Source organism: Gadus macrocephalus, chromosome 3, assembly GCF_031168955.1.
Source record: "Gadus macrocephalus chromosome 3, ASM3116895v1".
NCBI classification, from domain to species: Eukaryota; Metazoa; Chordata; class Actinopteri; order Gadiformes; family Gadidae; genus Gadus; species Gadus macrocephalus.
This window is the reverse complement of record NC_082384.1, coordinates 20,432,163-20,458,130: the sequence shown is the minus strand read 5'-3', so window position 1 is coordinate 20,458,130 and position 25,968 is coordinate 20,432,163. Positions and strand designations below refer to the sequence as shown.

Genomic DNA, 25,968 nt, shown 5'->3' with positions numbered 1-25,968 from the left:
CTATCATCCCTCCATCATTCTGTCTCTCCTCTCATCCCTCCATCATTCTGTCTCTCCTCTCATCCCTCCATCATTCTGTCTCTCCTCTCATCCCTCCATCATTCTGTCTCTCCTCTGTCATCCCTCCATCATTCTGTCTCTTCTCTATCATCCCTCCATCATTCTGTGTCTTCTATCATCCCTCTATCATTCTGTCTCTCTTTTTCCTTTTGTCATCCTAATTGCCATGACATCATTGATCAGTCAGCTGAAATGTACATTTTGAAGGTTAAATAAATACGTGACTCCATCGCACTTACTCACACAAAACATTTATTTAAACGGGCAGATAAAACAGGTCAAAACATTTGACACCAAAACCTTGGAATTCAGCTGAGAATCTAAACCAGACTAGAACAGGAACCAACTGGTCCGGTAGAGACCAGGATAAGACTAGACCAGGAACTTACTGGTCCAGCAGGGACCAGACTACACCAGAACTGCACCAGTAAAGACAGCGGTAGTCCAACAGCTAGGGGCTCTTCAGTATTTCAGGAGGGCTACGAACATCATCCTCATCATAAGCAAATGACTCACCAAGGTCAGCGGGCATGCTACCATGGAAACGCTGGGTTCTAGGTCAATGAAGAAAACCTTGGCATCATGCTTCTGGTCTGTAGTAATACTATTGTACCATGGTAGTACTACTACACCTGGCAGTACTACTTATGTACCTGGCAGTACTACTAATATACCTGGTAGTACTCCTACTGTACCTGGTAGTACTTCTAATGTACCCTTGTAATACTGCTATACCCCCCCCCCCCACGAGATATTCGGGTCAGTGCTTGGAGCTCAGACCACAAATGATCCAGCATCTCGTCCAAGCAACGGCTTTAAATAGTCAAACTTTTTTGTAGAAAGAGTTTTTTGTTTTTTAAACTAAATCTTCCTCACAGCCCGTTCCCACAACAGTAGAACACATCAGTGTAGAAAACAGAGACATTAAATACATCTCGGTGTAATAAGGATCTATTTACAGTAGGCATCATCGTGGCAGAGGCGGCGAAGGATTGGTTTGTTCGATACATGCGTGTCCAATATGAGGACCAAACAGAAGACAGGGCGCCGGAGGTTTAGCGAGCATGAAAAGAGTTGTACATTATTTGTCTGCTTAGCGACGAAAAGGACGTACACTTTTCGGATGTGGGCGTCTCTGACGTAGCGAGCAGCGGGGGCGGGGCCAACTCCATGTGAGCGGGCGTGTGATTGGCTGTTTGGAGCGCTGTAGGATCCAGTGGTTATAGATGGCCTGTGTCTACATAGCACAGGCTAATGGGTCCGGACAGTGTCGAGACAACAGATTTAACACGCTACGTGTTAGTGTCACAGCTAGCATCCCTGCTAGCCTAACAGCTTCTCATATCAGAGGCCTATGTGTGCTAGCCCCTGTATGTTAGCGTTGTCGTGCTAGCCTCTGTGTGCCAGCCAGTCTTTATGAAGCCTCATAGCCTGGCCCCAACATGAGTGTGTGTGTGCCCAAGCACACAAGGTGCATACCGGTATCTGTGCATATTTAACAATGTGTGCGTACTTGTGTGTGTTATTGGTGGGGGGGCTTGGGGGCCGAAGGAGCGTGTGTATGTGTATGTGTATGTGTGTGTGTGTGTGTGTGTGTGTGTGTGTGTGTGTGTGATTGGTAGGGCTGGGGAAGCCAGTGTATGTGTGTGTGCGTTTGTGTGTTATTGGTGGGGGGGCTGGGGGAGCCAGCGTGTGTGTTATTGGTGGGGGGGCTGGGGGGGCTGCAGTAGCCAGTGTGTGTATCTGCTGAACTGAGCTGCAGTACTCAGACTCTCCTGGTGGAGGCGCATGTTGTCGTGACGGAGGAGCTGCACCTCCTGCTGCAGGAGCAGCTTGTCCTCCTGCTCCTAGTGTGGGGGGGGGGAGAGTTAGAGAGGAGAGAGGAGAGAGGAGAGAGGAGAGTGGAGAGTGGAGAGTGGAGAGAGTGGAGAGTTAGAGAGGAGAGAGGGGAGAATTAGAGAGGAGAGAGTTAGAGAGGAGAGGGGAGAGAGTTAGAGAGTTAGAGAGTTAGAGAGTTAGAGAGGAGAGAGGGGAGAATTAGAGAGGAGAGAGTTAGAGAGGAGAGAGGGGAGAATTAGAGAGGAGAGAGTTAGAGAGGAGAGGGGAGAGAGGAGAGAAGAGAGAGGAGAGAGGAGAGTGGAGAGTGGAGAGTGGAGAGTGGAGAGTGGAGAGTGGAGAGAGTGGAGAGTTAGAGAGGAGAGAGGAGAGAGGAGAGGGGAGAGGGGAGAGGGGAGAGAGGAGAGGGGAGAGTGGAGAGAGTGGAGAGAGTGGAGAGTTAGAGAGGAGAGAGGAGAGAGGAGAGAGGAGAGGGGAGAGGGGAGAGGGGAGAGGGGAGAGGGGAGAGGGGAGAGTGGAGAGAGTGGAGAGAGTGGAGAGGGGAGAGTTAGAGAGGAGAGAGTGGAGAGTTAGAGAGGAGAGAGGAGAGAGGAGAGAGGAGAGAGGAGAGAGGAGAGTGGAGATGGTTCAGTAATTGTTTCATGAGGGACTAGGAGTTAACAATTCAATTCAATTAAAAAAAACGTTATTTGTCCCCAGGGGGCAATTGAGGGCAGATAGCAGCAGCATTACAAAGGACAGGGCCATGTCCAAACAAAAAACTAACGAAAACACAGCATTGCTACCTGGCAGACAATACACACAAGCACAGGTGTCTACAAATACACACATTTATATAAATATGTATAAAATATGCAAAGTGCATGTTTATAAATGGAGAACTGACTCTTAAAAGTGTCAAATGTGTCAAATATGACATAAATATAACCGCGGGAGTTTTGAAGCGAAGGGACAATTAGTCGATGAATCAATAAATGGATAGACAGAAGATTTATCTAAATCTATTTTGATAACCGATGAATGTTATTTTTACTTGATAAAGGATAACCAAACATTAGTGTGTTTGGGAAACGGAAACAGTTACCACAAGCAACATTATGAAATGTGAGTTTAGCAATGAATTATGGGTAAGCTACCTTCCTCAGGTCCAGCTGCAGCTGATGAAGAGCCTCCTCCAATTGGCCGACTTTACCTGAGAGCAAGGCAGCAGACTTGTCACTGGAGAGAGGAGGGGGAAGTGGAGAGGAAGAGGAGAGGAAGAGGAGGGATGGAGAGGAGGACAGGAGAGTAGAGATGGACAGAGCAGAGGAGGGAGGAAAGGAGAGAGGTTTGTTCATTAATCAGGACGTCTAATGATTCCACAGAATGGATGATTCTCCATGGTAGCGGTGAAACTGATTTGAGGATGTTGCGGACAATGTAATCGTTCTGTACTACTACTACTACTACTGCTGCTACTGCTACTGCTGCTACTGCTACTGCTGCTGCTGCTACTTTGCTGTGTTGATACTGCAGTAGTATGATAATAGTGTAGAACTGTGTAAAGTTAAGTACTAAAGTAGAAATGTAACATAAATTTAATAGTGCTACAGACTGTAGTACCGTACTAGTACTGTTAATACTGTCGTAGTACTGCTGTACTGTAATGTACAGTGTTGGTGCTGCAGTACCATACCTGTCCTGCAGGGTGTCCATCCGGTGGGCAAGCTTCTGGTCCTGATCCAGGTCACACATGGAGCTCCCACCAAACTGGTCCGCTAGAGCCACACACACACACACACACACACACACACACACACACACACACACACACACACACACACACACACACACACACACACACACACACACACACACACACACACACACACACACACACACACACACATTAATATAATCCACACAGAACTTTATAAAAACACACACATGCAACAGGCCTCCCACTAGAACTGACTGCATTGGGTGCCGGGTCATAATCCACTATGTTGAAACGATCCACCTCCTCTACCTACTACCCACCAATAATACACTGAACTCGTAAAATTGGACAGCTGGAGCAGCCCCCATGTGTATTTTATTTCTGACGGTTCTCCCTTAGTCCGCAGAAGGACTGCAGAGCAGAGAGAACCTTGAGTGAGCTCTGTCCAATCAGAGCAGCCCGGGGGCGGGTCCAGGTGGGTTACCTGGTGAGCTCTGTGCTGCGGTCACCAGCTGGGACCAGGCCCTCCCCACCTCCGCCAGCTTGGTCCGCTCTGCCAGTGCTCCGTCGGAGCAGCTCAGCCGTGCTGAAAAAAAGACCCCCGTTAGCAACTTCACTTCCTGTTACAGGCACCACTTCCTGTTAGCATCATAAATTCCTGTTACAGGTACCACTTCCTGTTAGCATCACCACTTCCGGTTACAGGCACCACTTCCTGTTAGCATCATCACTTCCCATTAGCAGCCCCACTTTTTGTTAGCATAATCACTTCCTTTTAGCATCATCAATTCCTGTTAGCAGAACCACTTCATTAAAGCATCATCACTTCCCGTTAGCAGAACCACTTCATTAAAGCAACATCACTTCCTGTTAGCAGAACCACTTCATTAAAGCATAATCACTTCCTGTTGGCAGAACCACTTCATGTAAGCATCATCACTTCCTGTTAGCAGAACCACTTCATGCAAGCATCATCACTTCCTGTCATCCACTTTGTAGTTGATCCATTTTTTTGTAGCTCTTATCATCACTTGCTGTTGTGTACAGCCACCACTGCCATCATCGACTGGCTCTCCTAGTTCCTATCGTCATGGTGATGCTGCTGGTGACCCAGGCTCAGCGGGGGGCTCAGGAAACAAGGTCCCCGCGGGGGCCAGCCACCAAGGGGTACCCCTTTAATGAGCATGTAACCATGGCGATAGGGCCCCGCCTCCATCAGCATCCCCACCATCCCCCCCCCCCCCCAGAGACTCACTCTTGCGCAGGGAGGCCCAGGCCAGGGTGCTGTCCCACGGCAGGGTGCTGCCGTAGGGCAGGGTGCTGCCGTAGGGTAGGGTGCAGCGGTAGGGTAGGGTGCAGCGGTAGGGTAGGGTGCAGCGGTAGGGTAGGGTGCTGCCGTAGGGCAGGGTGCTGCCGTAGGGCAGGGTGCTGGTGTCCGCGGGGGTGCTGGTGTCCGCGGGGGTGCTGCCCTCCACAAGCGAGCTACGGGAGCTGATCAGGGACATGCTCCTCTGGTGGCTCCAGAGGCTCTCCTCCGACGTGGAGCGCTGCAGCGGTCGCCATGGAGACGCTGGGAACAGGGGCGCAGCTGAGAGTAGACACTGAGGAGACGGGTAGAGGAGGAGGGGGGGGGGAGGAAGAGGGGGGAGCAGTGAGGGGGAGGAGCGGGATTAAGAGAGGGGAGGAGAAGATGGAAGCAGGGGTTATTTTTCTAGCACATTTCGCTACTTGTCTTTGCATCATGCTCCTGGTGTTTGGAGGCCTTTGATTGGTTTTCTGCAGTCACCTGATCGTCGTCTTCAGGAACGGGGCAGGAGTTGGTCGTTATCATCCGAAGGAAGGCCTCCCTGGCTGGGTAGGGCTGCAACTGGAGCTGCAGGCTTTAGGCCCAGGGAGAAACAAGGGTAGGTTTAAATAACCGGAGTGAGTGAGTGCGTGAGTGAGTAGGTGAGTAAGTGAGTAGGTGAGTGAGTGAGTAGGTGAGTGAGTGAGTAAGTGAGTAGGTGAGTGAGTGAGTGAGTGAGTGAGTGGACCCTGATCTAAAAGCTCATACAAATCCACTGTTAGTGTGATTTAGGAAAGAATCTGGAGACAGGCAAGGACAGAGTCTAGCGGCAGGCTAGGAGACAGGCTAGGATATATGCTAAGGGAGAGCTAGGAGACAGGCTAGGGTATAGGCAGGAGACAGCCTAGGACACATGCTAAGGGAGAGCTAGGAGACAGGCTATGACATATGCTAAGGAAGAGCTAGGAGACAGGCTAGGAGACATGCTAAGGGAGAGCTAGGAGACAGGCTAGGAGACATGCTAAGGGAGAGCTAGGAGACAGGTTAGGAGACAGGCAGGAGACAGCATAGGACACAGCTAGGAGGCAGCCAAGGACACATGCTAAGGGGGAGCTCTGAGACAGGCTAGGAGACAGGCTAGGGTACAGGCAGGAGACAGCCTAGGACACATGCTATGGGAGAGCTAGGAGACAGGCTATGACATATGCTAAGGAAGAGCTAGGAGACAGGCTAGGACACATGCTAAGGGGGAGCTAGGAGACAGGCTATGACATATGCTAAGGAAGAGCTAGGAGACAGGCTAGGACACATGCTAAGGGGGAGCTAGGAGACAGGCTAGGCGACAGGCGTCTACCTGGACCTCAGACTGAGGCTGTTAAGCAGGTAGAGGAGGGCGTCGGCTCCACTGAAGGACCAAGACAAGAGGAACCAAGTTCAGTGTCTCCACGACGACATCATGATGACACCGCCACATACACCACCCTGAGACCGCTCCATCACCACATACACCACCCTGAGACCGCTCCATCACCACATACACCACCCTGAGATCGCTCCATCACCACATACACCAGCATTGGGTCCTTTGTGCTGGGGGAGTTGTGAAGCTCCACCTCTTGGATGGAGGCTGGCCGGGGTACCAGACATCCTCAGTGGAAGCTCAGCCAACTTTCCGAACCGTCTCACCTTTGACTGGGCTAAGTTTTAGGATTGCTAAACCAAACTCAAGAGGGAAGCTATCCACAGAGGATGGAGTGCTCACATGCTCTCCCTACCGCCTGTAAATTCTGCTTATAAAACGGTACTCACTTGCTCTGGACTGAAGATGTTTGATGTAAATTAAACTCAAGGCACTTCGCTGGCATGGTACTTGATTACAGTGCTTATGGTTGAACTGCTGCATGTTAGAAGCAACAAGACAAGGGTCCAAAATCGAACAAGGGGTCCTCTGAGCGGTCGAAACAGCTTTAATGACTGAACGAACTTAAAAAAACTGATGGGTTGAGTAGTCCGCTGGACGTAATACGTCCTGCTTGTTCCGAGTGGGATGGTTTGTAACTGTGCTGCTCTCCCCTCTAGTCTTATACTGCCACTCTACACTCAGGTCCTGTGCTGCTCTACACTCTGGTCCTGTGCTGCTCTACACTCTGGTCCTATGCTGCTCTACACTCTGGTCCTATGCTGCTCTACACTCTGGTCCTATGCTGCTCTACACTCAGGTCCTATGCTGCTCTACACTCTGGTCCTATGGTGCTCTACACTCAGGTCCTGTGCTGCTCTACACTCTGGTCCTGTGCTGCTCTACACTCTGGTCCTGTGCTGCTCTACACTCTGGTCCTATGCTGCTCTACACTCTGGTCCTATGCTGCTCTACACTCTGGTCCTCTCCTGCTCACTTGTGACTCTCTCTTTAAAATGACAAAATGCGCTCATTATGAATCTCTCTCTGATTGGCTCGAGAGCATGTCACTCACCTGTCAGGACGCTCAGGGCCGGAGCAGCCCCCCGCCTTCTTCCATCCAATCAGATGGTCCTGTGTGGTTGGCCCCGCCCCTCGGCTCAGAGGGGAGGTAACGTCAGTGGCGGTGCTTCCTCTCATCCCTCTGAAGTTCTTGGAGCACCGAGAACCACTAGAGAGAAGGAGACAGAGAGGTTTTATTTGATTAAATATTTGCATGACTTCTACACACTGGTTATCTGACAGCTGTCAGGTAGTATGCAGATAGAAAAAAATATTAATACAAAACTGAAGAAAAAATTAATATAACATCAGGACTGAGCCAGCCAGCCCTAGAGAAGTCACAGAGTGTATTCTACCTGGACTGAGAGGAGCTCTCGCTCAGGTTCCCTAGGCTGCCATCTCTAGGGTGTCCGGAGGCGGTTGCCAGGGCAACACCCTGAGCCACGACCCTGTCTGGAGCCGCCACCTTGCAGTACCCTTCCAAGCACCGCCCCTCCTCCTCACCCACGGAGAGTTGCGGGGTGGGGGGCGTGGCCACGGGGGGGGTGTCGATGCCGCTGTCGGTCGACGCCCCCTGGATGTAGGTGAGGCCTAGCTCCTGGGGGTCCATCGGGTCGGAGGAGCCGAAGGGCCGGTCCGGACCGCTGGAGGCACTGGAGGTCGTGCTGGACATGGTGTTGGTACTGGACACACTGGAGCTGCCCCTCACTGCCTGCTGGGCAGAACACACCGTTAGCCTGCTAGCAACTAGCCTCGCTGGGCTGGAACACACTGTTAGCCTGCTAGCAACTAGCCTCGCTGGGCTGGAACACACCGTTAGCCTGCTAGCAACTAGCCTCGCTGGGCTGGAACACACTGTTTGCCTGCTAGCAACTAGCCTTGCTAGGCTGGAACACACTGTTAGCAACTAGCCTTGCTGGTGTGGAACACACTGTTAGCCTGCTAGCAACTAGCCTCGCTGGGCTGGAACACACCGTTAGCCTGCTAGCAACTAGCCTCGCTGGGCTGGAACACACCGTTAGCCTGCTAGCAACTAGCCTTGCTGGTGTGGAACACACCGTTAGCTGGCTAGCAACTAGCCTTGCTGGTGTGGAACACACCGTTAGCCTGCTAGCAACCAGCCTTGCTGGGGCAGAACACTGTTAGCATGCTTGGAGCTAGCCCTGCTGGGGCAGAACACTGTTAGCATCCTAGGAGCTAGCGCTAGTGGGGCATACAGCACACCCTAAGCCTGCTAGGAGCTAGCCCTGCTGGGGCAGAACACGTTAGCCTGCTAGGAGCTAGCCCTGCTAGGGCAGAACAGGTTAGCATGGTAGGAGCTAGCCCTGGTAGGGTATACCACACACCTCGGTATGCCAATGTACATTGTATTGTACAAGAATACAATGTAACATGTATTCATGTTACATTGTTATTGTACAAAGTCTGACAGAATTTACACCTTGATCTAAAGTGGGACAGATGCAGAAATGAAGCAGCTAAATGTAGGCGCTAGCCCCGCTGGGGAAGGACACACACGGTTAACCTGAGCTAGCAGAACCATAGCTTTGTTAGCCGTCTGCTAGCTAAAGGCCCTGCTGGGTAAAGGGGACCCACCGTGGTCCGGCTGCTGGCCAGCCTGGCTCCCGGCTGGGCTCCCGGTTGGGCTCCCGGCCTGACTGGGGGCCGCTCACGCAGCTTGTGGAGCTTGGCGGAGGGGCGGCGGCCCGGGGCGTCTGGAGGGGTTTGAGAGTCAGGGTTAGTCATGTGATCACCCCCCACTCAGACCACGTAGGTTCTCCTCAAATATGATGATGCAGGTCTCCTTATTAAGAGGCCTTCAGAAGACGAGGAACGTCCTAATATGGTTTGTGACAGATTTTTCTTTTTTTTTTATAAGGTAATGTGTTCTAGTGATGGATGGATGATTAAAGGTCTGGAATCATCTCTCGAGTATCACCTGAGGATCTGGTTCTCTGGTCCGGTTTTGACTGGTCTCTTCCTTCATCCCCAGCTGGATGGGCGACCAAGGTAGGAGAAGGACTGCTAGAGAAAGAGAGAGAGAGTTCCTGGTATGATATAGGCGTGTTTATCATCCCAGTCTCGTTTGAGTCAGTTTGATGGGTCAGGTCATGGTGGTATTTGAGAGAGCATATGGGTCGTATTTGAGAAGTAGTATTTGACGTGTAAGGAGGTGGAGTATGGAAGCAGCATTAGCAGCAGTATAGTTATTTGAGGCAGTGTAGAGAATGTATTTCATTTAGTACGGAGATGGTATTTGAGGCATTATTGAGGTAGTATTTGAGGCACTATCCAAGGTAGTATCGAGGAAGTATTTGAGGCAAGATGATTGTGAACAGCGCTGGGCTTCAGTCCCAAGTGGACGGACTGTTCAGAACTAAACCTTGCAGTCTATTTCCAGAATGTTCTGATGTAACTAGATCTGGTGGTACTCCGGTATTCCGGCTGCCGCACCAACATTCCCAGCAGCGGATGTGGAAGCTTGAGGAAACCCAAGCCAGGAGCAGCAGGCGAGCGAGGAGCCACCAGACAGGAGAGAGGCCGAGGTCTGTGGAATGTGTGGTTGACGGAGTGCGTGTGTTTGTGTTGAGACTTCTAGCAGGTGGGGCTCTCTGTGTGTACGTGTGTGTGTGTGGTCAGGGTCTAGGGGTCAGGGTCTGGGGTCAGGGTTAGGTTCTAAGGGTCTAATGGTGAGGACGGTCTGCCTAGCAACACGTTTGTTAGCAACATCTAACAAACTGGCTAATGCTTACAAACTGGCCACAGCTAACAAACTGGCTAATGCTTACAAACTGGCTAATGCTTACAAACTGGCCACAGCTAACAAACTGGCTAATGCTTACAAACTGGCGACAGCTAACAAACTGGCTAATGCTTACAAACTGGCGACAGCTAACAAACTGGCTAATGCTTACAAACTGGCAACAGCTTACATACTGGCTAATTCTAACTGGCAACAGCTTCAAGCTGGCAACAGCTAACATACTGTCTAATGCTATAAAAACGTGTTAATGCTAACAAATGCTATCGTTAGCTAGGCCTTGGTAAAAAAAAATAAAGATTTCCAGTCAATAAAGTTTATTGACTGAAAGCAGTACAGCTACATCTCCTGCTGGGAATCTATCCCACAACCAACAGTGCAGCCACATCTCCTGCTGGGAATCTACCCCACAACCAACAGTACAGCTACATCTCCTGCTGGGAATCTATCCCACAACCAACAGTACAGCTACACCTCCTGCTGGGAATCTACCCCACAACCAACAGTACAGCTACACCTCCTGCTGGGAGCCTAGCCCACAACGAGGAGTCTGCAGCGTCTTACCTGCGGTAGGTGCTGCACTGGGACCAAGTGCCGTTCGGACCTGGATCGCTGGTGGTGGATTGGTTGCTGGGCGAGCTGCAGAAGACAAGTCCCTCCCCCCGACTCTGAGATCCGCTCGGGGACACGGCATAGCCCAGTTGCATCCTGGGAAATTAAAACAGCCCAAGCCAGTGGTGGTTAGTAGGCCGTCAAGATCAAAGTCACCCTGTTAAAATGGGAATCACACACTCTGCTATTATCTAGAGTACTGTTATAATAGAACATGAATCAGTACTGTCATAACAGAACATGAAGCAGTACTGTTATAACAGAATATGAATCAGTACTGTTATAACAGAACATGAAGCAGTACTGTTATAACAGAACATAAAGCAGTACTGTACTAGCTCAGTGTGAGCGTGTTCAGGCTCGCTAAAGCTAAGAGCTGACGTAGTGTGATTAAAAGGCCCACTGAGCGTGCTAGGCTCGCTAGAGCTTAGAGCTAAGAGCTAGCGTAGTGTGGTTAAAAGGCCCACTGAGCGTGCTAGGCTCGCTAGAGCTTAGAGCTAAGAGCTAGCGTAGTGTGGTTAAAAGGCCCAGTGAGTATGTTAGGCTCGCTCAAGCGATCGTTCTCCTCGTCTTCTACCAGAGACCACACGGTCGCTTGGAGCGCTGAAACATTGTTCACACCCACGTGAACACATCAACTTATAAATACATGAATTAATGAACACATCAACTTATTAATACATGAATCGCCTGCTCCTCGGGATCGTTTAACAGGGAAGTAGTGCCACGGTCCACTGCAGTGTGTGGGGCCCACACACAGGTCAATGTGTGTGAAGTCCACAGGTTCATATTAATATTTTGTTGCTGGACTCTCCCACAAAAGTAGGAACAGGATTGAAGAATGAAGAACTGACAAAAGACGATATATCAATATATTGCGTCAGAAACACGAATAACAGAGTATGTTAAGGCATCTCCAAGATGTCCAAAGGCAACGACAGTCCCTTCTCTCCGGACTGGGGAACACCGTGGTACTGATGAACGCAGTGTTAGGAATGTTACCAGCTGGTGTCGGTGGCGACATTCCCACCATGCATTCAGATCCCGAGCGGTACCCAGTGAGCGACCGGGCACGTTCCCTCCCCCTACAGCGGGGGTCCCGCCAGAGAGGAGGCGGAGCCAACGCTACGACTCGCTCCTCAGCTCCCTCGAATGCGTAGCGCGGTAGTGCTCTTTTTCACCAGAGGTGGCGCCAAAGAGGAGGAATGGAGTCCTCGAGATCCCGATTTGACATCGAATGGATTGCATGAGATGTTTGGAGCACTTACAAATGTGCTCTAAACATCCAAAATATTGCCAAAAATTAAACTCGCTGTGCAGGAGAAATTATTTGACCGCACAATGCCTAGTCCGACTTGCTCCGTCACCATGGTACCTAGGGTCTGTAACAAGGGAACTAGGTTCCTACCTGCTCTGTTACATGGTAACTAGGGTCTGTACCCATGGTAATGAGGGTCCTTACTGATCAGTGACATTGGTAACGAGGGTTTGTAACCATGGTAACTAGGGTCCGTAGTCTGTACCCATAGTAACAAGGGTCCTAACTGATCAGTGACCTTGGTAACGAGGGTATGTAACCATGGTAACTAGGGTCGGTACCCATAGTAACTAAGGTCCTACCTGCTGTTCTCTGGCCGGTCGAAGGAGCTGCTACGCGAGATGGAGCCTGCAGGAGCATAGTGGAACATCTTCTGGGATGGGCTGGGGCCCTGACTGGGCGAGGCCCGGGGGCTAGGGCCCTGATTGGGCGAGGCCCTGGAGAGGGGCGGGGCCCCGGGTAAGCCAGCCTGCCACGGCTGGGCAGTCGTTCTGAAGTGACCCGGGTATATCTCCGTAAAACTCCTATAAAAACACAAACACACTGATGTAGACACCACCCTCCGAATCACTTTACCCTGGGAAACACCACCCCTTCAGAAACATACCACCCTCAGAAACCCCACCTTCAGAAACACTGTGTTTCTGAAGGTGGGGTTTCTGAGGGTGGTGTTTCTGAAGGGGTGGTGTGTTTCAAACACACCACCCCTTCAGAAACACACCACCCTCAGAAACACATCACCCTCAAAAAATACACCACCCTCAAAAAATACACCTCCCTCAAAAAATACACCTCCCTCAAAAAATACACCTCCCTCAGAAACCCCACCTTCAGAAACACACCACCCTCAGAAACACCACCTTCAGAAACACCCTATCCTCAGAAACACCCTATCCTCAGAAACACCGCCTTCAGAAACACCCTATCCTCAGAAACACCACCTTCAGAAACACCGCCTTCAGAAACACCCTATCCTCAGAAACACCACCTTCAGAAACACCACCTTCAGAAACACCCTGCCCTCAGAAACACTCTATCCTCAAAAACACCACCTTCAGATCACCCCACCCTCAGAAACACCATACCTTCAGAAACACCCTGCCCTCAGAAACACCACCTGTTCAGAGGCTGTCTGGTGTCTCAAACAGTCTGTAGAGCTCTGGTATCAAACACACTAATGGTCGGTGCCTCCCGGTCCACAGCAAACGTTCTCAGGGCTGTTGATACGTTAGTGGTCGGACTGGGACCGTCCCAGTGCTGCTGTAGCCGCTGTGTGGGCACTAACTACATCAGGGGTCGTGGGTACGAACCCCTAGAGCATCCTGGTCTAGTCTGCCGGAGGAAGATGATGAAGAGGAGGAGGAAGTACCTGCGCGGGGAGCCGTCCTCGTGCGGCGCTATGACGACCACGGCCACGGGCCCCGGGGTCCTCAGCAGCTCGATCATCTGGTGGTGGGCCAGCGTTGCCACGGCGACCTTGCAGATCTCCACCAGGCGGCAGCCGGGCCGCAGCCCCGTCTGCCAGGCGAAGCCGTAGGGCTCCAGGTCCGCCACCGCGCCCTCCGCGTTGACGTGGAAACCAAGCTGGCCCAGAGAGTTCCTCCTGAGGACCGCCTCGACCGCCACGCAGCCCCGCGTCACCAGCTGCACACACACACACACACACACACACACACAGACACACATTAAGACACACACACACATCAAGACACACACACACATCAAGACACACACACATTAAGACACACACACACACACACACATTAAGACACACACACACACATTAAGACACACACACACACATTAAGACACACACACACACATTAAGACACACACACACACACACACACATTAAGACAAACACACACACACACACACATTAAGACAAACACACACAAACAATAATACACACACACAAACAATAATACACACATGAACACAATTAATACAAACAAACACAAATACACACACACGCATTCACACACACACACACACACACACACAATCTCTCTCCCACAAGGAGAGGGGGGGGGGGGGCTGGAACAGGAAGTGACCTGGAGGCGCTGGCTGAGGTCCCTCCCTTCGTCCTGCAGGCTGAACGTCACGCGCTCTCCTCTCTGGTAGTAGAGCTTCCCCTCGCCGCGCGCCACACTCCAGCCAATCACGTCGCGGCAGGAGCAGTTGAACACCACCTCCCCCGTGTCCTCCTCCACCAGCACCACCGTCTCCTGGGACACGGCGAGGAGACAGGCCACGCCCGCCACCGCCGCGGGCCAGGCCACGCCCCCGGCGGCGTGCAGGTTGGCCTGGCCCGCGGGCCTGGAGCGCTCCTTCTTCTTCCCGCCCAGCGTGATGAAGCTGAAGCGGGGGGCGGGGCCGTCGAGGGGCGTGGCCGACTGCCAGGTGGCCACCAGCTGGCGCAGGGCCAGGTGGCGCTCCTGGGCGCCGGCGGGGCCGGAGCTGGCCGCCTTGCGCGCGGCGTTCTGCCCGTTGACGATCTTGGCGAGCAGGAAGTCCCCAAGGGCGGGGCCGTGGGGGAAGGTGGCGCCCGGGGGGAGGGGCGGCCCGAAGGCGGGAACGTCTCGGGGTCTCGTCACGGCAACGCTGAACAACAAAGAAGAGGGACAGCTCCTTCACACGCGCGCTCTCTCTACGGGTTCAGGGGGAGGGCTTCACATGACGGGGGGCCGCTCACCTGTAGCAGAGTTCGGCGGTACCGAGCCCGTGAACGCGGACCACCAGGTAGACCCCCTGGGGGGAGGGGCCGATGGGGGTGAAGGGAGGGGCCCCTGGCTCCTGGAACACCAGCTGCAGCCCCTGCTGGTTCCTCAGCAGCTGGAAGCAGAGAACATAATTAATACTCCAATTAACAACTGACCCTTCAGCAGACCTATGATCCAACACAGTCTGATCCTATTGGACCAGACCTGAGACTACGATCCAACACAGTCTGATCCTATTGGACCAGACCAGAGACTACGAGCCAACAACACAGTCTGATCCCATTGGACCAGACCTGAGACTACGATCCAACACAGTCTGATCCTATTGGACCAGACCTGAGACTACGATCCAACACAGTCTGATCCTATTGGACCAGACCTGAGACTACGAGCCAACACAGTCTGATCCCATTGGACCAGACCTGAGACTACGATCCAACACAGTCTGATCCTATTGGACCAGACCTGAGACTACGATCCAACACAGTCTGATCCTATTGGACCAGACCTGAGACTACGATCCAACACAGTCTGATCCTATCAGACTATGATCCTACACGCAGTCAAAACAAAGTCCTAGGTTGAATTTGAATTCAACAACATTACGTTTCTCCAGCTGCCAACACACACACTTCCCAGATTCCCACCCCACACCCACCCACACCCACACACACAAAGCTGCACATTAAATCGTTGCTACAGCAACGATTCCAGCAACAGCAATTCCAATTATCACGTGCGTGTAACGAGCATTCGTTAGTGGGTGAGAAGCCTCCCTCCGTGTGGGGGGAGAGGGGAGGGTGTCAATTCTGGTTTATTTCCAATTAAAAATCGACAACCTCGTTCACACCGAATAATTGCAAATCACAGCCTCGATAACATCTCGGTAAACAAGGAGAAGGGGTAGGGAGTCGGCCTGCCATCATATCCACTCACCTCCATCTCCAGAACATCGGAAGATTTATCAAGAAGAGCCACATTAAAAACACATGTACCGTCTGCAGATAGACAGACCGCGATGTTAGTGGTTAGTTTGGTTTGGTTAGCGACGGTTACTTTAGGAATTAGGTTAGAGATGGTTAAGTTTAGGTATTAGGTTTACATTTGGTTTGGTATTAGATTAGGAGGGGGTTAAGTTTAGGAATTAGGTTAGAGGTGGTTAGGTTAGGTATTAGGTTCAATTTAAAGTGGTTAAGTTTAGGTATTAGGTTAAAGGGTGGTGAGGTTAGGTATTAGGTGAGAGATGGATTGTTTAGGCATTAGGTTGGAGGTCTTTGTTTTGCTATTAGGTTAAATAATAAGTAAAGGGGTTAAGTTAGGGGTTTAATGCTTCTGGTCAGCCAGAGTGTAGTTCGATCAGAGGACCCTTCAGACATCTGAACAAGGCGGTTGGAGATGTTCAAACCTGCAGAGCATCAGGAGCAATGGAAGGGAACCTTCCTTCCTCTCTGCTGTTCAGCCAGATGTAGGATAAGGGCTTTATGAAAAATGCACTTGGGAACAAGAACTGAACGCTCAGACTACAACTGGTTCTTCAGCGCCTCACTGAACTTCCACGCAGAATCTCAATCATTCATAGTGATATTGTTTAAATGATGTTCAGACGTTGTCCGGGTTAGAGCTTTCTAGCATTAGAGTTAGGGTTAGAGGGTTCGCAACAAAGGATCGTCGTTAGGGTAAGAGGATCAGCATCAAGGTTAGAGATAGAGGATCAGTGTTAGGGTTTGAGGGTTAGGGACAGGGGATCAGTGTTAGGGTTTGAGGGTTAGGGACAGGGGATCAGTGTTAGGGTTTGAGGGTTAGGGATAGAGGATCAGTGTCAGGGATAGCGGGTCAGGGATAGAGGATAAGCATGAGGGGGTTCACCTGCTGAGGGTCACTGGCTATGCTGGACGTCGGCGTTGAGACGTGGAACATGACCTCGTGGTCTTTGTAGGTAGCATACACACAGTGACTTCCTGCCGAGCCCGCTAGGAGAAAGGAAGTGAGGTCAGAGATACAGCGCAATTAGGGTTTTTGATCCAAAATGAATATGGTTAGGCAAATGCTCTGCTCAAGATATAAAAAAATAGATATAATACTATGAAAGTAGGGGGAGGGCTAGGGTCTGGGGGAGGGTTAGGGTCTGGGTCAGGGCTATGTTCTGGGGGAAGGGTAAGGGGTTAGGGGTCAGGCCTAGGGGTCAGGTACCATCGGCGCTCAGCTGGGCTGGGTTCTGGGAAATCTTCTGACCCAGGAGATCCAGGAAGTTATTCAGAGCTGGGCTAGACCAATCACCGTCCCCCGTCTGGCCGCCGCCCGGGACGCCCCTACAGAGCAGCACCCCCACCTGGTGCTGTAGACTCACCTGACACACACACACACACACACACACACACACACACACACACACACACACACACACACACACACACACACACACACACACACACACACACACACACACACACACACACACACACACACACCATAGTGTTAAGCAGTAGTATTGTTGTATTATGAGGAGTCAGGGTGTGTAGTATAGTAGTATTGTAGTATTATGAGGAGTCAGGGTGTGTATTATAGTAGTAGTAGTATGAGGGTCAGGGGGCTCACCCCCTGCTGGTCCAGTTGGAGGAGGAGCTCCGGGACGGCGGGGGCGGAGCTAGCCACACGCAGACAGGAAGTGCTGAGCTCCGGGAGGACGTAATCCAGCACCTCCTTCAGGGGGAGTCCCCGGGGACCGCCGTGTTTAGAGGAGGAGGGGACAGAGTCCTCCATGATGGACCCTCTTAAGGTACTGGGCTGGGGGGGGCGTGGGGGTGAGAGACAGAGAGACAAAGACATGGAGAGAGAGAGAGAGAGAGAGACAACATTAGGACGTAGATGTTGACAATAGGCACCCAGCACCCAGAACATGAGGCACTGAGTACATGAGGATGAGATGAAGGCGTGATTTAGATCCACTCTCCACATTATGAGTTATATATTTTTAAATGAAAGCGAACAGCCATGCTGTTTTCTTGCTGAACCGATGATGTGAACGGTCCACGTATCAGAGGTTTATGTTACACACGGGACATTGCACAACAGAACTCAGGCAATACGCTCAGCTTGACCTATATTCTTTACATTCTTAATGTATCATTTAGCTTTTCTTCCTTGAGCCAACAGACCGAAACAGATGCCTAGATTGAGATAGCCTACTACATCATGATTTATGATATAAGGAGAGATTCCTGGTTTGGGATAGCCTACTACTTCATCATAATCTGTGATAAAGGACAGATTCCTGGTTTGGGATGGCCAACTTCATCATGATCTTTGATAAAAGGAGATATTCCTGGTTTGGGATAGCCTACTTCATCATGATCTGTGATAAAGGACAGATTCATGGTTCCGGTAAGCCTACATCCTCAAGATCTGGGATAAAGGACAGATTCCTGGTTCCGGTAAGCCTACTCCATCATGATGTCATCTGTAATGAAGGGCCGTTAGAGGGGCGTCCTACCTGGCTGGTCCTCAGGATGATCCGGTAGTTGTAGTGAGGTCCATCTCTATCATCCTCCAGCTTCTCCCTCTGCACGCTGAGAGACACCGGCCCCAGGAACTGGTCCGTCCCCAGGAAGTTCTGGTGCTCTAACCCAGGAAAGAGACCAGGAGTTAAAAGTGTTGGGTCGTTTGGGGTCTATACTTCACTGCTTTGTCATTAGCAGACTCCAGTGAAAAGAAGGGAGTTAGGGAGAGGGAATGACAGCTCAGGACTGCAGGGGGAACCGAAACTGTGGGCACTTGACAGGCCAACATTTTCATAAACGTACTGAGCCGTTTACACGGCAGGGAGCAAACCGGCTTCTGCATTCCCAGGGTGACACCTGGTTTGTGGTTTGCACATCTACCAACCGCCTGCAGCTCTGTGTTGGTACATGTCTGGACTATGCAGTACATTTTAGATATGCATCTGAGTTAAGGTTTGGCTGCTCTGTGTTGGTACCAGTCTGGACTATGCAGTACATTTTAGATATGCATCCGAGTCAAGGTTTGTCTGCTCTGTGATGCGTGGTATAATGCTGATATGGATGCACGTTTGAGATGTCAAGTGAATCCTAACTAATATGTTGGATTTTTGCGTCGTTGCTCGTGGCGATGATTCAGTATGGACCAAAGGTCAAACGGTATACATCTCAACATCGTCCTCTGACATATGGAAACCCGAGTTCACAGGCTCAGGATTCAGATGAGTCAGAAGCCATCTGACAGATGGAGTGGACAGATTGACGTTGGCGGCTCGGAGTGTAGCTCTTCTTCTGTGGTAGCAGGGCGCCCTACTGCTGCTCCCCACAACATCCAACCCGCTTTCAAGAAGAGCAGAACGTAAGCACTATAATGCTGATGATGTACATGTAGCTAGCTACTCCTACTTAATCACATAGCTAGCTAATCCTACCGGAACACGTAGCTGGGTACTCCTACCAGAACATGTAGCTAGTTACTCCTACCAGTACATGTAGCTAGTTACTCCTATCAGTACATGTAGCTAGTTACTCCTACCAGTACATGTAGCTAGTTACTCCTACCAGTACATGTAGCTAGTTACTCCTACCAGTACATGTAGCTAGTTACTCCTACCAGTACATGTAGCTAGTTACTCCTACCAGTACATGTAGCTAGTTACTCCTACCAGTACATGTAGCTAGTTACTTCTACCAGTACATGTAGCTAGTTACTCCTACCTACCAGATCATGTAGCTAGTTACTCCTACCAGTACATCTAGCTAGTTACTCCTACCAGTAGCTCCTCCAGAACAAGAACGCAGGCTGGCGATGTTAAAAGCCGGTTTATTGTAGAGTTTGAAGAAAATGATACATGAAGATGGTGGTCCATGCTGCCATGTAGGAGATCTCCCCGAGTGTGTGTGGTAAAGGCTGGCTTAAAAAAATAAAAAATAAATAAAATAAAGTCTCAACTTAAACTTAGATTTTCTCTTTCTCTTAAACTAAACAGACCAAAAGATATGGTCCATCGTTTTCAGTTTCCTAATGAACCCTCTCATTCTACTGTTTAATATGGGGACCATATATTTTGCAATGTAATAGGTCACTGCATCTGTGTGGTGGCCTGCCACGGGGCCCTTTCTTGTCATAAGGAATAACTGTTGAAAATGCTGCTGCCTGTGGCTTGAGCTGGCCCCTCTGCATCTCTTGGTACAACATACACAATGTGGTTATATAGCAATACAGTATGTCCTATATGATCGTCAAAATAGTTATCGATGTCATTTTATCCTTTCTACTCAAAGAAGTCCTTAAGAGAACAGGATTACATCTCTTTCTTTTTTTTGCTACGCGCCAAAATACCATGTCAGCGCTCCACTCGAACGCAGGTCAAGGTCTTTCTGTGACGCCGAAATGTCTGTTAGTATACTCCTCAACATCATAACCATGGGTCACCGGAGGTGAGCTGTGTGTGTACATGTAGCGCTCGGTCCGGGCAGCGGTTGAACACTGCGGCGTCCGACAGCGGGTTAGGCTTTCCGGGCACGTATAGTATAACGCCACGGTGTGTGGAGCTCTGTCTGAGCAGCGGTTTATTCTGATGTCTGCGTCCGAGTGAGGGATAAGCTACTAAGTTAAAACGCCACGGTGTGTGGCACATTTCATCCACAACAACGCCGGTCATTATAAAGCTATTTACAACGTTACTAAAAGAGTATCACAATGTTTACACCCCCGCCTTCCCAGAACTCTCTGCACAAAGCCCAATTTTTAAACGGCGTTCGATCCAAGCTGAAACAGCAGATCTATTGCAGAGACAGAGCAAAACAAATCTGCAGTCTAGACGCGGTGTTGCGGTTAAGACATTTCACAAACCATAGGAAAGTATAAATATTAATCAATCCATCAAATCGAAAAAATAGAGAGTGAGATAGGTCAGGGTTGAGAGGAGACTGAGATAGGACAGGGCTGAGGGGAGAAAGGGCTGGAGGAGACTGAGAGGAGACTGGGAGGAGGGGAGACAGTGAGGAGAGGAGACAGAGAGGAGACAGGGAGGAGACAGGGAGGAGAGGAGACAGAGAGGAGAGGAGACAGAGAGGAGAGGAGACAGCGAGGAGAGGAGACAGAGAGGAGACAGAGAGGAGAGGAGACAGAGAAGAGACAGAGAGGAGACAGGGAGGAGACAGGGAGGAGACAGAGGAGACAGAGGAGACGGAGAGGAGACAGAGAGGAGACAGAGAGGAGACAGAGAGGAGACAGAGAGGAGACAGAGGAGACAGAGGAGACAGAGAGGAGACAGAGAGGAGACAGAGAGGAGACAGCGAGGAGAGGAGACAGGGCTGAGAGGAGACAGGTCTGCGAGGTGGAGTCCAGGTGTTCCTACCTCTGTTGTAGAAGTACTTCTTGTAGTAGAAAGCCCCTTGGTCCAGGTGCTCCACGGTAAAGCCGCTCTCCAGGTCCCCGGGGAACACCGGCCGGCCCCTGGGGACCTCCAGCACCGACACGGCCGCGTTGGGGACGCTGGCGCTAGAGTCCATGCCGGCGCCCTCCCCGTCTCGCTCTTCCCCCGTCTCCCGGCGGTAGGCCGGCCAGCAGGACACCAGCTGACCAGCTGACCCCTCAGCGGGGTCGGCCACGCCCCCCGCCGCCGCGCCGAGGCCCCGCGACGCCACGGCGTCCCCCGGTCCGCTGTTCCTCCTCCCGTTACCTCGGCTCCCCCCGGCCTGGCCGGGGCTGAAGAGCAGGCTCTGGACGTCGTGGTGGGAGAAACACGTGGGGGCCGTCAGGTGGCGGGGCCCCGGGGCCTCCCGGGACGCCGGCGGCGCATCGGCCTTCACGCTCTTGAGGCGTTTGAAGATGGACGTCTCCGCCTTCTCCTGCTTGCCCCGCTGCGTGGCGGGGCGGTCCCGCTGGGCGCAGATGAGCAGCGAGGGGTCCACGTAGTCGCCCCGCGCGATCTGGGCGGCGGTGAGGAGGCTGGGCGACAGCAGCGGCGGGAAGCCGCCGGGAGGGGCGCTGGGCTGCTCCTGCCGCGCCTCCCTGTCGGGCCCGAGGGCCACCAGGGGCCCGAGGACGTCCTGGGAGGAGTGGCCCCCCAGCGAGGAGGTGCTCCCGTACTCGCGGCGCAGCGTGGCCCCGCAGTAGTCCTGGTCCTCGTCGGCCCCCAGGTCACTGAGGGTGACCTCGCTGTTGCTCCTCTTGATGCGGGCCAGGCTGCGCATGGGGGCGTGGCTGAGCATCTCGCTCAGCGGGTAGGGGCCCGCCCGCCCCAGGAGGGCGTCCTGGCCCAGCAGGTGGTCCGGCATGCTGGGCAGCAGGCTGTCGTACCGCGGCGGGGGTCGGGCTTCCCAGGCGTCCTTACGCTGAGGCCATTCGGACACCCTGGCCCGGACGCCCATCTTGGGCATGGGGTTGCAGGGCGGGGCGCTGGTGGGGGGCGGCCCCATGGTCTGCAGACTGTGGCTCTTCTGGATGACCGGGTTCTGGGGGACCGGGTTCTGCATACAGGCCCACACTAGGCTACAACCTCAACACTCCACGGCGTCTGGAGGAAGGTCTGCTCATGTCTTTAGTGAGGTTCCTTAGTGAGTCCGCTCATGTCCTTAGTGACGAGGCCTGCTGGGCTTTGCTGTCATGATTCCAGCGATCAGACTGATCTCTAGGGCGGTTCCTTCCAGAGGATCTGAAAGAGAAAGACGACGACATTGTGAAATATAAAAGTATAGTGAGATAAGAGTTGACGATGACGCCCGGTGATGGTTGTAAACTAGACACTTCCCCGTTCCCTCTGAGTGTTGGGAAATGACGAGGCTTTAGGAGAAACCACAGCTGATGAATAGGAACCGCAATGTAGACCTTTATCCTTCATTTTGTTTCAGCCAATAATGAAATGGATCACATGGTTCTATCACACATCTCCTGTAATGGCACCTAGGCGTCCAACCAGAGGAAACAATACAACAGAACAAGCCCGACCGGAAGACTGTTCACACACTGAAGGAAAAGGAGGATGCAAGTATCTAATATATACAATTCACTTTAGTCTTCCCCTAGAGGCTATGGCCGGACATACTCCACTGTGTCATTGAAGGTGATAAATATCATACATTCCATTCTTTTTCATCATCTTCATTTTTAAACTGAGATCAAATATATTCTCAAAAGTGTATCTGAAGTATCCCTAGAACCACTCTCTAAGTGGTCCGACTGCTATGGCGTATGAGGTGGGTTGTAGTGTACTGCTATGACGAATGATGGAGGTTGTAGTGCTACTGCTATGGTGTATGACACACACAGCCTCAACACAACACAGCCTCATCACAATACAGCCTGCCTCATCACAGCCTCAACACAACACAGCCTCATCACAACACAGCCTCAATACAACACAACACAGCCTGCCTCATCACAACACAACACAGCCTGCCTCATCACAACACAACACAGCCTGCCTCATCACAACCTCAACACAACACAGCCTCATCACAACACAGCCTCAACACAACACAGCCTCAATACAACACAACACAGCCTCAATACAACACAAAACAGCCTCAATACAACACAACACAGCCTGCCTCATCACAACACAACACAGCCTGCCTTATCACAGCCTCAACACAACACAACCTCATCACAACACAGCCTGTCTAGACAACTTGCCAGTGGTTGTTGTTAAAAAAGACAGGAAGGCTGGCGTGGCTCTTCCTGTTTGGCGAGCTGTGACGCATGGGGTGTGTTTGTTTTGCCCTCCTCAGAGCCAGGTATACAAGGCTATCCCCGCCCTGCTCCAAAACACCTTCTACAGCTCCTCCACCCACTGAGCAACAAAGGGAAAGGAACCCCATCCCTGCAGTGTTGGTGCCATGCTCAAGCGGAACTGAACTCTATTTGATGTAATTAGAAGGTGGTGTTCATAAGTCAGAGGTCATGGAGTGGCGACAGGCCGCGTCGACAACCTGTAAGAAGATCAGCTGTGACCTCTGACCTGACATGACATGTCTGACATGTTGACTTTCCAATAGGGCTGCCATGCCCTATGAGCAAACTAGCATTCAAATTGCACGTTGAAGAGCAATCCCTCGATAAAGACGGTTCTACTTGGGAGAGGGGTCCCATATCTCCAGGATGCCCTGAAGCACAGTTCCTTTGTGTGTGTTGGTGTGTGTGCATGCTTGTGTGTGTGTGTAACAGCTGTCTTATAAAACCCATGTGACTCAATACTCCTCAGGAAGGAACTAGTAGGAACAGCTCCTCCCTCCACCCACACACCTCCTCCCTCCACCCAGACACCACCTAAATCCCTCCACCAAGACACTTCTTCATTCAGGCACTTTCATTTCAGGGGATTTCTGCTTCTTCGAGGGGCCGGATGAATCACGCTGAGGCCCTCTGAGACATGCTTAGAGGGTTCAGAAGTAGAAACACCTGGGAGGAGAATATAATGGTCTGATCCAACTACAACAGAAGGCATCCCTTTATGGAAGTAGAAACACCTGGGAGGAGAATATAATGGTCTGATCCAACTACAACAGAAGGCATCCCTTTATGGAAGTAGAAACACCTGGGAGGAGAATATAATGGTCTGATCCAACTACAACAGAAGGCATCCCTTTATGTCTATGGTCTATACTGGGATTTCGATAGGGCTCTTACGGCAGCAGGCAGACCACAGGACCAACGGCCGGTCGGTGAGCCAGCCCCACTGAGCAGGGAGATGCTGGGACGACCGGCCTGACTCTGCGCTACACTCCTGCCCCCCATGTTTGGAACACATTCTGCAGTCCCAACTGCTGTTCCAAACTTAAACAGGTCAGTGGAGAGAAACAGGTCAGCAGAGAGAGACACACACGAGACAGAGCAACTAACTAACCCTAAACCAAAACAACTAACCTAGGCAAAGTCGAGCTGACTTTGGCTTTGTTACTCATAGAGACAGAGAGAGAAAGCGACAGAGAGAGGAAGAGGGAAGCAAGAGAGCGACAGGAACCATGTGACCTCAAGGTCGTCATGAGATGGACTTCAGGTCGATGATGTCACCGCTGATCCATCCAGCCGGCCGGAGGACAGCCCTGGGCCTCTTCCATGATGCTTTACCGTGGCAACCATACCGTCTGCCCCCCCTTGACCCGCTTCCTATCATAGTACCACACACCCCTCTCTCCCTCTCTCTCTCTCTCTCTCTCTCTCTCTCCTGCTGTTATGTCATCTTCGTTAATTTAAATAACTTTAGCAACCCCATGAACACGAGGTATACACACTAACACTAGACCAACTAGATGAGCCAGCCACCTCCTACCGCGCAGCGGGGGTCGGGGAGCTCCCAGCGGGGGTGAGGGAAAGGCCTGCCCGCTGAAAGACCCTTTCAGCTCCTCCAAACAAAACAGACATTTGCTGGAACGGTCGCCTCCAAAACTTATTCAAAACCTCTCAAACTCTCAGGCAAGCCGCCAATATCCCACATAGAAACATGAAGTAGAGTAAAACACGACGATAACCAGGACGTGCTAACTTTCCAGTAACGTTGGGCGGACTCTTGTTGTAGTGTGAGGACCGTTTGTCTGAGAGCAGCGGGGCTCGGGAGTTCAACCAACCAAATGGTGTTGTGTTGTTTCAGACTAAAGCCGTTAAACACCGCAGGATTTGGCCCCGCATGGCCGCTCTTAATCTGGTTTGATCGGGAATTACTGTCGACTTGTACCCGCTTTGTTGTGTGTTTATGGAGAGATTAGCGATTTTAAATTCAGTCCCGTCGGGAAGAGTTAAACACCGGCTGGGAAACCAGAAGTTACTCCTCGCATCGACTCAGCGATCACAGTTTACGACGTTAACGTCGACATAACATGTAACTAGAAAAGGGTTTACACACTGTGTCTTACCTTTCTACAGAACGATAGAGTTGTAAATCAACGCGAAGCCACCTCGACACACTCCGTCTCCGCTCCGTAAACTTTCCTGCCTCCAGTACATTCCTGTTGAAAACTAAGTCCGGGTTGGGCTCCTCCACACCGATAGACTCTTCGTTCCCAGCCGCCTGGTCCTGGTATGGCTGGGCTTGGAACACCCACTGGAATGGCTCGGCTTGGAACACCCACTGGAATGGCTCGGCTTGGAACACAGGCTGGAATGGCTCGTTTAGGAATTGTTGGTTTGGATGACAGGCTGTGCCGGCGGAACCCCGCCCCTCCCTCTCAGCACTGAGGCCTGAGAAACATAAACCGTCATCCTTTCTACAAGGT

General features: G+C 51.5%; 1 protein-coding gene across 3 annotated transcripts; it reads right to left on the bottom strand.

Annotated features, from left to right (window-relative positions):
- Positions 1 to 292: 292 nt before the first annotated feature.
- LOC132454532 (signal-induced proliferation-associated 1-like protein 2) lies at positions 293 to 25,894 on the bottom strand. 3 transcript variants are annotated; one of them, XM_060047958.1, is made up of 22 exons: positions 25,609 to 25,894; positions 21,114 to 22,412; positions 18,246 to 18,373; positions 17,351 to 17,539; positions 16,946 to 17,102; positions 16,622 to 16,725; positions 14,728 to 14,867; positions 14,087 to 14,636; positions 13,402 to 13,676; positions 12,335 to 12,556; positions 10,667 to 10,810; positions 9,281 to 9,363; positions 8,938 to 9,056; positions 7,698 to 8,053; positions 7,355 to 7,510; positions 6,235 to 6,285; positions 5,382 to 5,475; positions 4,851 to 5,196; positions 4,080 to 4,181; positions 3,572 to 3,653; positions 3,033 to 3,114; positions 293 to 1,907 (listed from the first exon to the last, which is right to left on the bottom strand). In XM_060047958.1, exons 2-22 carry the CDS (start codon positions 22,231 to 22,233, stop codon positions 1,758 to 1,760), a joined length of 4,650 nt encoding a protein of 1,549 aa, XP_059903941.1. In that variant the 5' UTR covers positions 22,234 to 22,412; positions 25,609 to 25,894; the 3' UTR covers positions 293 to 1,757. The 3 variants fall into 3 exon arrangements, with proteins under 3 accessions (XP_059903941.1, XP_059903940.1, XP_059903942.1); XM_060047957.1 differs by having other exon boundaries at positions 9,281 to 9,366; positions 25,609 to 25,893; XM_060047959.1 differs by lacking the exon at positions 6,235 to 6,285 and having other exon boundaries at positions 9,281 to 9,366; positions 25,609 to 25,892.
- Between the last annotated feature and the right edge of the window lie 74 nt (positions 25,895 to 25,968).

Coding starts and splice junctions, on each gene's coding strand:
- LOC132454532 (XM_060047957.1), bottom strand. CDS start 22,233: ATGCAGAACCCGGTCCCCCAGAACCCGGTCATCCAGAAGAGCCACAGT. Junction 3,654..4,079: donor CGCAGCACAGAGCTCACCAG/GTAACCCACCTG, acceptor GTGTGGCTCTAG/CGGACCAGTTTGGTGGGAGC. Junction 3,115..3,571: donor ATGGACACCCTGCAGGACAG/GTATGGTACTGC, acceptor TCCTCTCTCCAG/TGACAAGTCTGCTGCCTTGC.